The sequence below is a fragment of the Netta rufina genome (assembly GCF_964035555.1).
Source record: "Netta rufina genome assembly, chromosome: 30".
Classification (NCBI taxonomy): domain Eukaryota; kingdom Metazoa; phylum Chordata; class Aves; order Anseriformes; family Anatidae; genus Netta; species Netta rufina.
Window position 1 is genome coordinate 813661 of NC_140154.1, and position 13918 is coordinate 827578.

The following is a 13918-nucleotide window of genomic DNA, read 5'->3' on the forward strand; positions in this document are numbered from 1 at the left end:
CCCCACAGGCACAAAAAGGGATCGTGGCTTGGAACAGAGAGGATAAATCGGCAGCAGGAGAGCTCCCCGGCTGCTCCCAGGACGAAACAGCCTCAAAACTGCCAGCTGAAGCAATCGCCTTCACCTACGGCAAAACCCAGGGGCACGATTCCACGTGGGATGCGGCACAGGCTGACACCGATGGCACCAGAATTCAATTGCCAACAAGCTGAGTGCCAATAAAAGCTGTCTTTGGGCCCCCATGGGTTAATACGAACTGTCAAGCCGTAAGGTGAAAGCGATATTTTTGGTATTTCGGTGCCGGGGTGCCACACAGACCCTCCACCTGCACACGTTTGATCTGGAGTCCCATGATGTTCTAGTAGTATTTCCTACTTTTATCTTGTCTAAGAAACACACTGAGGACGATTCCAATTATTGGCAGAAGACACAGTTAGCGCTTGTCATAACAATCAGATTATTTTCTCATTAGCTCAGCACAGCGTTAACATTCCCATTCCCTCGCACACACTGAAGCAGAAGGGGAGCCCCTTTAGATTTTCTAAGAATATTCTAAAAATCACTTCTCCTCTTGGACCAGATAAGCCTAATTTCATATTAAACAACCCAAAAGGTTAATTGCACAAACGCTTTACATTCCTCATATCGTTAGGCATAAAAGCAAGCAGGGAACGTGGTTGTACTCTACCTACGTGCTGCAGAACCACAACTGGGGCAACCCCATCCCAGCACCCGGCTCATACACACAACCACAGTTCTGCTGCTTGCAGTTTTAGCCATGGATTAATTCAGCACATCCAACACTCAGACAGGATCTGAGATCAGACCTGAACTGGGTGCAGCAAATCGTCCTCTTAGTGAAAAGCGTGGCTGCACTGAGCTAAGAAGAAGGGCTCAGGTGCCCCCAGCCCTTGTTGTCTTTTGAAATAAAAGGAAAATTCCATTAGTTTCGAGTAGGATGGAGGGAATGATACAAAACTGTTCTGCTCCTTTCCATAGGAAGACAAGGCATGCCGCTGCACATTTAGTAACCAGCTCATTAAAGCTGCATCATCTTCACTCTCCTCTGATTATGAAAGCAAAACACATACAAAACTTATTTTAACATCGATGCTTTTCTTCGAGCAAGACAGTCAATACCTGCAGCAGGCTGACAGAATCGCAGCCACGCTTCAGACCCATCTAGTGCACTGCTAACAGCAATTACCAAAATACCTTTAGCTCTTTGTGTGTGCACTGCCAGACATTAAGGAAGGTAAGAACATTATTCTAGCATTCTCTCATTCGGTGCAAGAGAAGCAGGTGCCACTTAAGAGCATCATGCACAACAGCCATGGACATCTGATGGGTTTAGCAGTCTGGAATGGGGACACAAGTGATGGGCCCCTACAATTCTGCAGGTCATTTTCTGGCAAAGATATATGAAAATGCATCCTGAGAAAGCAAAGAACCATTATCAGTTAATGCATTAGGAAACAGAATGCATAGAAACAGAAGGGCAAAACTTATCAAGTGATTGTTTAGGGTGCCTACTGTGAGATAGTTCAAGCACCTAGGAAAGCTGGGATATTACAGGTGCTTCAGTGCCTGCAAGAACTGAGTCCTAAGCTTGACTTTAAAATGAAGGACACTTCCCAGAAACCATCTGCACAAGAACCTACAAAGCCCCGAGCACCTCCTGCACGAGAATTGAGGACTCTCTCACTTCTACTCATACTCTCAGTCCATGATGCCTCCATGGTCTCTTACAGCAAAGGGTCTGTGCTCACCCTCTGACACTCGGGCTGGGTTGGAGCCCAGAAGAAGCCGTGTAAGTGCCAGTCCTGCCAAGTCCATGTCAAATGGGCAAGTCTGTGAATTAGGACTTCTGGCTCAGACAGCAGTTTGGGCCATGTATGATCGCATGAAGAGCTGGCAGCCAGTTCTGTTACAACATACATGTACATAAAAGCTGGTAACACCAACACTCAGGTTAGCTTCTTGTCCCAAAACAGCACAGCAACCCTTGCTGCAGTCGGGGCTACAAGCTTATTGCTGTTCTGTGTAAGACAACCTGCCCCAGGTCCCACCTGACTGCCAGTACCTGGAGTAGCCTCATGCAGGAGGGTTTAATCTTGCTCGGGTTTCGCTTGCTTGCTTCACAAACTTATTCCTAAACCAACCCTAGAAAGGCTGCTGTTAATGGGATGACTCGCTCAGTGAGGAACTGTTCAGCTTGAGGACAAAGGGAGCGCCCAATTCTTTACTCATTTTGAACTTTTGGTCTGGCTTTCATTTCAGAGATTGGACAGCCATGTATGCACACAGGGATAAAGACGTACGGAACAGCAGACTGCTCGTCCAATAATGAAGCCTTAATTTCAAACCATTCCGTTTATACAGACTGCAAAGCCCATCAAAAATTTCCCAGTGCCATTTCTGAGAAATAAGCAATGCAGGACGAGGGGGGAGATATCGAAGAGAGATAAATGCAAGACCAGCCTTTAATGCTTAATGGTTCTCACCTGGAATAACAGAGATAGTTTTCAAAGCTCGGAGAACTCTGAAAGTTCTCAATGCTGAGACATTCCCAAGGTCCACAAACTCTGTGACATATCTGCAATGAGGGAGGTCACACACAAAAAACACAATGACAATACACACGCCAAAAAAAAACAACAACTACAGACAAAGCAATACATCACTCACAGGGGCCTGTACCCAACAGCTAACACCAACCGGAGGCCGCCTTACCTGGAATTACAGAAATAGTTTTCAAAGCTCTCAGAACCCTGAAAGTGCGCAGAGCTGAAACATTGCCTAGGTTTACAAACTCTGTTATATACCTGCAGAATTAAACCAGAGTTAATGGCACCATTGGGGTCACCTTCCTTTTCATACAGCTGTCTGTTTGTAGGAAACAGTTTGTAATTTACAAACGCTTTAGAATCCGCATTTAAAAGAGAGAGAGAGAAGATTTCAAAGCCCAAACACAGTTTAAGTCTCTCCGCACTTGTCCAGGTACACGGTTAGACACTTGCATTTTTGCCTATGCAGGGCATGAACATTTAAGGCTAACTACAGAAGAAGGTAAATGTAAAACTGTCCAACATGCCCGGAGTCCTGGTGACATCACCTCTGTTCAATGGTTTCAGGTATATTCGCTTCTCTTTGCTTCATAGTTTTTAATAAAGCATCGCCACCCTTCGCTTTGCTTAGCAGCCTTCATTTTAATCCGTTACGCTTTACCACCTGTTTGTGAGCCACAGGTAGCTCTGATTATCCCCGTTTTACAGAGGGATAAACCTGAGATACACAGAGGGTAAGAGGCTTAGTGCAAGGTTAACAGAGTTCGACTGAGCACAACTCAGAAGAGAATATTTCCTCTGTGCTGTCTGGCGAGAAGCAGGGTACAAAAATGTAAAGCAATGCACGATATTCAAAGTTCCTCCTGGTACAGGAAGGCCACCACAAGAGCTTCCAAAAAACCTGGACTCTATTAATGGGATTTAAACAACACAGGTTTGCTCTAGCCCTTGGCATGAAAAAGAATTTGATTTGATATTTCCAGGGCCAAACTCCCCTACAGCGAAGCGACCTCAGTGGAAATAAAGGGATCATATAGTTAGATCAGCTCGAATTTTAGCAGTTTTATTTCGTATCGATGTGGTGGGCCTTCTAAAGCTGTTACTTGTTTCAGAAAGGGAGTAACCAATTCACGGCAAATTCAACCCATGTGTAGGGAGCCTGACCCACAAAGGCACGTTTACTCTGGGCTCAGCAGATCCAAAATGGAAACTACGATGTCAAGGAGCTGTGGGCTCTTTGCCTTTTGTGTCCAACATCCAACTCGTTGCATGTAACTGAAATGCTCAAGTAAACGGGCAAACACTCGGGAAAATCAGCAACCTAGGCTGCAGAATGCAGCCAAAGCAGGGCTGTGGTATTTTATATGGTTAAAGCTTTTTACTCTCATCAAATTCAAGTGCTCGGAACCCTTGAAAACCGAGCTCCTGAGCCTTCCTCCACGGTCTTTGAGTCTTCATTGGCCATCACTGACTGCGGGAGCCCAAACGTGCACACGTGTAATTTTTTCAAAGCATATAAAAGGGAAAAAAAAAGTCTTCCACCAGCCACTGTGACTGCCGGTGCCATAAACCTGGTTCTCAGCAGCAGTACTACGACTGATCGAGCAGCAAGGCAGGGAACTAAGGACCAAGCCCTGCCACCAGAGGTCTGGTGCACATCTCCAGGTTCAGCTGGGAGCTCAGGCATCCACGGGGACTCCTCGTTCTCAGCCCAACGTAAGCTGATCCAGCACAAGAGAAAAGAACGAGGAAGCAAAATAAAGTGTCTCCTTCTCTGACACCGCTTCTTCATTAGAAATTGTTCAACCTGCAAGTTGCAGCCCAAGAAATTTTAACATGCAAGCCCACGGAGGGAAGGGGTGGTAGAGACTGGAATTCAGAGATGGTCGGCTCCTAATCCTGTGCTCAACAGATTCAGCTGCTGCTCTGGCACGTGAGCTGATCTGGAACGTTAGACCCTATTATAAAATCTTTTATTAACAAAGGCAGGTTTTAGAAAATTGTGTTTTTTTCTTTTTTGCAGCAGCACTGCTGTTAAATCCACAGAGTTGTGTTTTAGATCTGCCTCTGTGTCAGGCTTTCTATTGAAAAATCAATCTGGGGATTCACTTAAGCTTTCCTGGGCTTATTTTTTCCTTACACACCCACCCTCTTCCTACGGTCTCATCCCCTCCCGTATGCCACAAATACCTGAAATAATCTGAAAATGCAACTTACGCCATCATGATCACACTGAAATCTAGCCAGTTCCATGGATCACGTAGGAAAGTAAAGCCATCTATACAGAAACCTCTTGCAATAATTTTCACAAGTGATTCAAATGTATAAATACCAGTGAATGTATACCTGTTAAAAGGAATAAAGAGAGCCGCACTGAGAAGTTTGTAGAAATGTAAAGCCAGTCATGAAAACAGATGAATTGCAAGCACTTTTGTCTAAACAAAGTGGATATAAAAGAGTTCATGCTAGCTTAAATACGAGTAAGAGCAGATTTCTGAAAAGCAGCATTCCGTATGATTCTTAAAAATAGAAGAAGTATTACTTACTCCACATTCTTCGACCATTCAGGCGGGTTACTAAAAGTCATGAATACACAGTTGGTCAAAATAGTGCACATAATGATCATGCTAAATACTGTAGAACAAAGTCAAGGATCAAAGGCACACTAGCGTGGCTCTTTACATCAGCTTACAGCTCCCTGAAGACCCCTGCACTACACCAGCACTCAACAACTCCCAGTCTGTTCTCGGTGTGCTGTACATAAGAGCCAAATGCTTCCTGCAGCTATGGGAGATAAGAACAGGGGCAACTCTATACAAATAGTATTTTTGCATCACCATTCGCTTTATTTTCTATTTTTTTTTGTATGCGTTAGCAATTCAGAAATCACACGACTTAATAAAAATGCCTTCCCAAACAACTCCATCTACGCAGCATCATTAAAATGTGTGCTCTGCTAACACATCCAACAGGGAAGCAGCACTGCAATCCACGGACACCTAGGGTTTAGTTTGGAGAAAATCTTACAAATCTTTGCAAGGTGTACTGGAAAGGAAACATGTACTTTCTGTGCACACAGCACGGATCAATTTGTACTTCTGAGACATGGGATTTTATCTGCTGTTTCTGATTCCCTGCTGGAAGAGGCAGGTTTACATACCTTGTACCACCTGCCAGCTGCTGTAGTCTCCCAGTTCGCTTTCTCACTGATGCATATCCAGTCATTTGCAGGAGCAAAAATGATAAAAATTACAAACTTTTTTTTTTTTTTGTCTTAAAGACAACAGGTTTTCAGACCATTCTGTTAGAAGAAAGAGGAAGGAGGAGTGGCTAGGAATAAAATCTCTGACTCCTCAAATATAAATACAGAGAGCTGTTACTCCTTGTCCCTCTGTATTGACATTCAGCTGGGGCAAACTGGCTCATCATCATCTCAACGTCCACTGATATCATTCATCAGCACAATTTTGTACACTCAAACTGAGATTTCTCACGTGTGGTCAGCCTGTTGACCAAGAAGTACCTTCTCCTAAACTCCCTGCTCCCTCTGTGTGTTTGGGACACGTTTGAGGTTCAAGGTGCCGGACGAAGCCATTTGAGGAGCACTGTGGGGCCAGCCCAGTTTCAGAATTGGAAGTTCGAGTGGATTTTAACTACTGAATTATTAGCAGAATGGTGAAATTCAGGGTCAGATCCAAAGCTCTTTGACTTTGAAAACGATTTAAGCAGACTCAAATGGCTCTTAGAACAAGGCTCCAGATCCCCTGTCCCAACATGACAGATCTGCACCTCGCAGCCACATCCCAGAACATCCAGAGGGGAGGGAAATCCACGAGAGGCAACACCAGCCAAAAAACACTCCCAGCCTCAGCACCCAAGTCGAGTTTGAAGTATTAGAAGATGGAAAAGCTTTTCCTTCTTGAGATGCAAGAAGTTAGTACTGAGAAGTCCCTGAAACAACAAATGAACGTGCTTTGGTAAGATCTGCTTTAGGGTCACAAACAAATGGGGCCAACCAGCTCGTCCAACACACTGCTTTGATCCTCCTCTCTTAATACCACTTGCAGGTGATGGTTCAATACTTCCAATACTTATCAGTGTCTGCGTATCGATGGAGGAGTGGACACAGATGGGTACAGATTAGCAAGGAATATAAATTAAACATTTACTTGAGCGGATATGTCTAAACGGCCATGCTTTTTCATTCAACACAAATCCAGCTTCACCAGGCACAGAACTGTAATTCATAAATAAAGTCTGAATTGAGCAATAGGACAACAGGTAAGAGATTTTTCAAGCAACAAAGACCAAAAGAACTCAGCAGTAAAAAGGATATGAATGTATCAAAATTTTAATAGCTATTCTTCTAAACAGATTAAAAGGACTTAAAATGTACAAGGCAGGTGTGGCACTAAATCGGAAGAGTGTTTTCCCTCTGTTTAGTACTACAAAGGTCTGTAGAGAAAGAAAGAAAGAGAGAAAAAGAAAGAAAGAGAGAGAAAGAGTTAATGCATGAAAATCAAAGCGTCAACAGTTTTAAGGAAAAGCCCAACAACTTCCATGGTTAAAAAAAATAAATAAAATCAATTTTCTGTTGGTTTTTTTTTTAAGTGATAATCTCCTTTACGAAGTTCCCACTAGGGAAAAACATACCTACCAGTACCTCAAGAATAATCCTACTGCAAAGCACCCGTTTTACTAGCCACAACGGAGCCCAAGCAAAATCTCCCAAGTAAGAGCTTGTGTTTCTATCACACGGGGCAGGAGCAGCGCTCGCCCTGGCTGAGAGGCAAGAACCGAGGCCCAAGACCTCTGCAGATCACAAACTGAGGGGTAGGAGCAGCAGCTTGAAGCCAGCCTCCAGCCCCGTGCACACCACCGTCCTCACGGTGCTGCCTGTGCCTCCATCCCACGCCTTGCTAGCTGCTACGCCAGGACCCCGGTTTTAGGGGACACCCCACCTGCAAAAAGAGATGGACAGGTAAGCAGAAGGACAGGCAACGGCTGAGGCCCACCCCAGCAGACCCGAGGAGGCAGCTAGCCGTCGTTTCCAGCGTTCCCACTTGCTGGCAGCTCGGAACATATTCCACCAAACTCCAGTCACAGTCATGCGCTCTCCTTGCCTTTAATTAGCGAGTTTGGGTTCACTCCTGTACGCGGAGCCCGCGGCATGAATCACGTCAACATGTGGCAGGATAGAGCTCGGCTCCCCACCACCCTTAAAATACAGCCCCGCTGCTTTCTCTCCCCACGAGCTGAGCATGCAGCTCCCAAAGCACGGGGAGAATCACACGCAGCCATCTGGAAATGCAAAATTAGAACCCTGGTCGCTCGATCCCGGCACACTCCTCGCACCCACCACTCCACTTGAAGGGGAAAAAAAAAAAAAAATAAAAAACAGGCGTTTATGTGCACTGAAAAGCTCAAGTCTTTTTCCCGGCAACCATTTTCCCCGTTTCCCTGCTCCCTCCAGGACGGGGTGGATGAGATGGGGGATTACGGGTGGCTGGGAATGGGGGCGCAGAGCGCAGCGAGCTCGCTGCAAGCTGCCTCCCCGGCAGCAGCCCACCGCCTGGCACAGCCCCGAGAGTCCAACACGGGGGAATCCACCAGGGCTTTCTGCCAACGCAGTCGCTGTGCTTTCCCAGGAGGCTTCGCTCTTCGGAAATTTGTCATTTCCCTCCTAGCAAGCGCAACCAGGCGTCTTCGCTCGTTTGGCTAAATTAGACCGGTGAGCAGTAAATTACTTGAAAAAGGAAATCAAAATCAGATTGTGGTTCAGCGCTGAGTGAGAAATATTAGTTAGCATGACCACTAATGCGTCTCCCAACAAAGAACACTTTAAAGGCAGCCTTGGAGAGCTCTTAAATTGCAGCATCAAGAATTAATGAACAGATTACCTTGATGTGCAGGAATATTACAAAAGGCCCTAAGTTTCCCAAAGTTGCCGGTTACAGAGTGCTCACGGGCTGCTGGTGTTAAGACCCCAGCACAACAAACTTTCAAATTCCGCTCCCATTCCTTTTTAAACCTCCTCTCATGCCCACAAAGGCTGCAGAAGGGGTTTCTCCCTGCGACCGGGGTATTCAAAGGCTTGTGTCCTTAGCCCGGCACAGCTCTCAGCGCTCTGATGTCCTTCAGGCAATGAAATCTCCAGCGTGGCTGTGCTGAAAATTACATGAGCACTAGGTGGTGAGCTGGATGAAGGCAGAAATCCTCCTTTGGGAGGTGGCTAAGGTCCATTCCCATTTCGACACGGGGAAATCGCAGCGTTGGAGTGCTCCAACTTGCCCAGACTCAGCTCAGCAAGGCAGAAGCAAAACCTCTCCTCGCCTGCAGACACAGACACATGCTGCACCAGAGATGTAAGCCAACCCCAAGACTTCAGACCCGTGCTAGAAGAGCAAGCCAGGCTTGCAGAGCAGGCAAAATGGACATAAACCGCTCCGCACCGAGGGGCAGGCGCCGCGAGCCTTGGCACGCTGCCGTGGTTGCATGGAAACAGCCACTTCCAAAAGCCATCCCCCAAGGATGGAGCCCAAAATTTGGCACTCCCTGGTGGCAACACAAGCTGCTTGGTCCAACCATGAGGGCAACAGCCTGCGACACGTCAACGCCTCGTTCTGCTCGCCAGCTCAGTCCATCAGCTGTTACCTGACCTCGCACGCTGCAATTCTTTGTTTCCTCTTCCACGCTCTTCCCAGCCTTCTCTTCTTGCACCGTGCTGCTTGTGGAACTTGCTGCTTTCTGTAAAGCCTGTCAGTAACACAAGTGCTGTACATTCCTGTCTTTTCACTGATTATCGCGGTTCCAAGACCCACTGCTACGGTTCCCCAGTGCATCTTCTAAAATCCTGGGTAAATCTCCGCTTGGCCTTCTTAATAGAAAGAAGGGCACAAAAGCCAAAAAGCGTTTGGCAATTTAAAATCTTCATTCTTCTTTCTGCTGCTGACATATTAAAACTCAATTTCAAAATGGCTGCATGCTCTTAAAATGCTTGCTGGTTCGGGTCCAAGAACATCCTTAAGCCCTTTTAAGATCTGCTGAGGCAAAGCTTAAAAACTCCGAGAAAGGCGATACCTGGAAAAAGGCATTCTGCAGTCTTCTTGTAAGAGACGAAGCCTGGCTGAACTTTCAAAGTCTCCGTTTTTTGTTTCAGAGGCATAAAAAGGCTCCGTCCACTTAAGTTTTCTTAACGTTGTCTGGGAATCTAGGCTTTAAAAACCCTTTGAACACTTCTCATATAAAAGAAGTAATATTGCAAAAAGATAATCAAGATTTTTTCTAAATCAATTTGCAAAACGGTGCATGAAAGAAGCTATGCTGGAGAGCACGACGGAATTGATCAAGGGAGGGCAAAGAGAATTCCAGTTATATGGAGATTTAAGCTAATCTGGCTTCATGCAGGTTTTACATTAAGCATTTCTGTAATGGCTGAAAAGTGAGGAGGAGTGGGCAGAAGATTTAAGAAGAAAACAGCTTTATGAACAGCACATGAACATATGGAAGCACATTCCTACAGTGGTAACATGATGATTGCCTTACTGCCAGTGCTAAGCAAAAGAGAGCAGAGACGTTCTGCTGACACCCCGAGCACTCTGCTTGAACACAGCTAATTTCAAGAGGAATTTACAGGGGATTCTGGCACCCTGTAAGCTGAAGAAGCATCCACAGAATTTAATATATCAACACAAAATATTTTGCACATCTCTTCTGGCTCAAAAAGTGTACGTTCTAATACAGAAAACATTTTTCTACCCCCACCCTCCAAAAAGGAGGAAAAATTATCCTTTGTTAATAAATTATTTTTTGCCACCAAAAAGCTCACGGAGGGAAAAAATTATCTGCCACATTCTGCTCTCGCTTTAATCTCTTGGTTGAACTCCAAAATAGAAAAAGGCCAGGTTGGATGAGGCCCTGGTGGGTGGTTTCCTTGCCCATGGCAGTGGGTTGGACCTGGATGGTCTTTAAGATCCCTTCCAACTTGAGCCGTTCTCTGATCCCACAAAGCGCTCCCTTTCCTTTGCCTGTTCCTTCTGAGCCTGCTGGAGAGATGGAGTGGAAGAAAAACCTCCAATAAACACTAAATCCTGGCAAAGGCTTTTGCTTTTGGGAATAAAAGGCTGACTTTTGAGGTGGCCCCAGTCTTTTGCTTTTTCCCTCTGTTTCTTCACCAAAATGTGCGTGGAGCTCAGCGTCAGCCTCCCGACCTCACAGGGCCATAACCTTGCCGTAGAGGAGTCCTGAGCAAAAGCTCCTTGAAGCACACGCCAGAGACAAGCACACCTCTCCCACATTCCCCATCCCTGTAATTTTCCCAGTTCCACACCCTCAAGGTGACATTCCGGGCTGGAGGGCCCGTTTCCAAACGATGCATGTGACTTGACGAAGTTGCAAGTCACTCTATTGGCACATACACATGAGCACGATCCTCAGGTGCCCATCTGCAAGCTATAGGTGACCTCAGACAGTCCCACTCCAGCCTCTGATGTCCAGCGAGGCACAGACTTTTCTACAAACTTGGGGCTGATTTCTCCATTGGAAACAACCCGCCTAAGATTATGTGTGGTCCCAGAAAAAGCACGGACCTTCTCCTGCCTCCTAAATGGAGCAATCACAGGAGCATTTGAACCTTCACCTCGCTCTGCAGCGAGCACGGAAGATCCAGATGAAGTGAAATGGATGGCAGCTGCTTGAGGAAAGCAGCCACAGCCTGGCAAAAGTCACATTCGATGGGTAGGAACAGGGCGAGGAGCTGTTTAGTAGGACTGACAGCCCAAGCCATAATTGGAAAAGAAGGAAAGAGAGGCTTAAAAAATGGGAAGACATTAAAAAAATTTTGAATAAGCCTGTGGAAATAGAAGAGGATGATGATCCTTACCTCTTGCATAAGCAGACACTGGAGGATGTTCAGCTCTGTGGCACACGTTCACGTGGGGAATTTTCCCGTTTCTCCCCATTCTGCTCAGCGCCTGCCACAGGCTCAGACAAACCCAGCACCAGGTCTCAAGAGCACGAGCAAAATGATGCAATTAAGTGATCAGCAACTTTCTAGGGCAGAAAGCGTTTGATCTGACTGGGCAATAGGGAAATACGCTTACAAATTCTGACTCGCCGCCTGCCTAGGCTTTGAGGCAATCAGCTGGTTTGCTTTCATCGCTGAGGATGCTCACCGAGGTGTGTCCTCTGAATCTTTGTACATGTCAACAAGGAAGTCCATGTGTGAGGATTTGGTTTTTAATCAAAAATTTTCAGGTGTCCGCATCAGATATCACAGGCAAGCAATGCTTCTACCATGTACTCCAGATCAGGAATTGCACGATGATTTTTACTTGCAAAGCAAAGAACCATAGAAAAATTTCTCTCTGGTAGTTATATAAACACAAAGAGGAGCTACCTGAGCTCCATAAACTGTTATCTGTGAGCAAATGGACTTTTCCGATTCTATTAAGAGTCATTAACCCCATTTTACAAAGCAAAGAAACTGAGCAGAGGAAAATGAAGCAGCTCGGACAAAAAAGACTGGCTCGCAGAGCTGGGCTCTGAACCCTGGAGTTTGGACTCCCTGACCACGGTCCTGTTTCTAGGTCACTCCTTTTCTCCTTTAAATATCAGTTAACAGGCCACTGGAAAGTTCAGCTTCTCAGTTAAAATGCAGTTTCCATTCCTTAGACAAACCAAGATCACCGTGTCCTACTGCAAGGAAAAGCAACCAGCTGATTTGTTCCTATGCATGCTGTACATCTAGCTTGAAAAGAAAAGACCTATGATGCAAAGCCTTCTGGCAAATGCTAGAGGAAAAAAAAAATCTTGGAAAACTTCCCATGATTCAAGCAGATTTGCAATTCCTGATGATTCAGAGAAGGGGCTTTTTTTAATGGCCTTAAAAAAACTCTTTGTGGGAAGTCACCGACTAGTCGAAGAAGCACACACCTCAGCTCTCACCATACCAAAGTGGATGCGGAAGAAAAATGTTAATCTGGTGTCTGTGGGGCGAAAAAGGCTCTTTTTGCAGAACAGCGAGGACGAGGCTGGCAGGGCTGTGTGAGCTCCAGTCTCCAGAACCTTCCCCTCCAGCTGCGACTGCTCCAGCTCCACCAAGAGCTCGCGGACTGCGCGAGCAGAAACTTCGTGAGTGGCGACGTGCAGAAACGTACAGCTCTCTTCTGGAGACACACCAGATGTCTTCGAAGCTGGAAACAGGGCTTATTTTTTTCTCAAAAGGGAAGATTTCTCCACAGCGTTGTGTTTGGAGGCAAATCTGAAGGCTGAGAAAGGGTGAGGGCTACCGGCGTTCGCCCCCGTCTCTTTCTGGTGAAGTAAGCAAGAAGAAGCCCCACGATGTGGGGACCTGCTGCCCTCCCAGAACTGCCTGGCTACTTTAGCTAGAAAGAACACGGCCTGATCCTCCAACACAGTCTGTTTGCCTACATGAACAAGGTGCAAAACATCCTCTCTGGGTTCCTAACGCCTACTTTGGTCGGGTGCAAGTGGCCAAGCCAAAGCCAGAGCGATCCTGGGAACCGCTCTTACGCTCTGTGCCTGTCTCACAGCCTGCCCACACCAAAACCAGGCAACAACAGATTGGTTTAATAAGGAGAAAATATTTGCTTAATAAAGAGAAAATATTTCCGAGGGATAACATAAGCTTCTTTCTTACCAACAACAGCAGTTGTCAATACACTTCCTTCAGTAAACCAGCCACCTAAGCACCGAGCTGACTGGATTTCAGCACACACCGTATTTTGAAGCCCTGCTCTGAGTTGCCTCCTGTACTCCCAGCACCGCTGCCGAAGTAAGTAAGCATTAAATTCACTAGTGGGAAATTAACCGAGAACAATTCTCAGTTATCCTTAACTTTAGCATCCAAATTCAGTCGACTTCATGCGAATGTTGCCCTGCAAGTCCCGGAATCACTTTTGAACATGGCAAGAAACGTCTGCCCCGGCACAAATCCCGACGTATTTTGTTACCCACGACAACTTACTGATTTTACCTTGACAGCCACTTCATCCAAGTTTTGATGGTCACATCAAAGTTGTCACATAAACTGCCATCGCATATACAAAGCCCGAGCTTCTCAAATGCAGCTACGCCCCAGATATATCTTTCTGGTAATTAGCTTATTCAAATTACATTTCTATCAAAGAAAGCAATGAAATTAACCAGCAGAAAAGAGCCTCAGTTTTTAAGTGTCTATCCTTCAAAGAAAATTCGTGATCACGCCCTTCCTGATTTCACCAGTAGATTCCCCCCTCCAGACCCAGCAGTTTGCTTACTCACCACTTCCCTCAAGATCCCACTTCATTTCTTAACACGTTTCAGCACCAATAAATGTCTCCTGCCACATC

The 13918-nt window shown here is 45.9% G+C and overlaps 1 protein-coding gene across 2 annotated transcripts in view; it reads right to left on the bottom strand.

The window, feature by feature from the left end:
• The window catches only part of SCN8A (sodium voltage-gated channel alpha subunit 8), a gene marked incomplete at its 5' end in the record, with an annotated part of 55850 nt that overhangs the window by 32265 nt on the left and 9667 nt on the right, over window positions 1-13918 (bottom strand). Inside the window, 4 exons of one of the 2 annotated variants that reach the window (XM_084303587.1) lie at window positions 2505-2596; window positions 4785-4913; window positions 5114-5201; window positions 6902-7022. In XM_084303587.1, coding sequence (XP_084159713.1) covers window positions 2505-2596; window positions 4785-4913; window positions 5114-5201; window positions 6902-7022 — 430 coding nt within the window. Of the gene's footprint in view, window positions 1-2504; window positions 2597-4784; window positions 4914-5113; window positions 5202-6901; window positions 7023-13918 lie in introns of those variants that run through there. The other variant, XM_084303586.1, reaches the window with a different exon arrangement.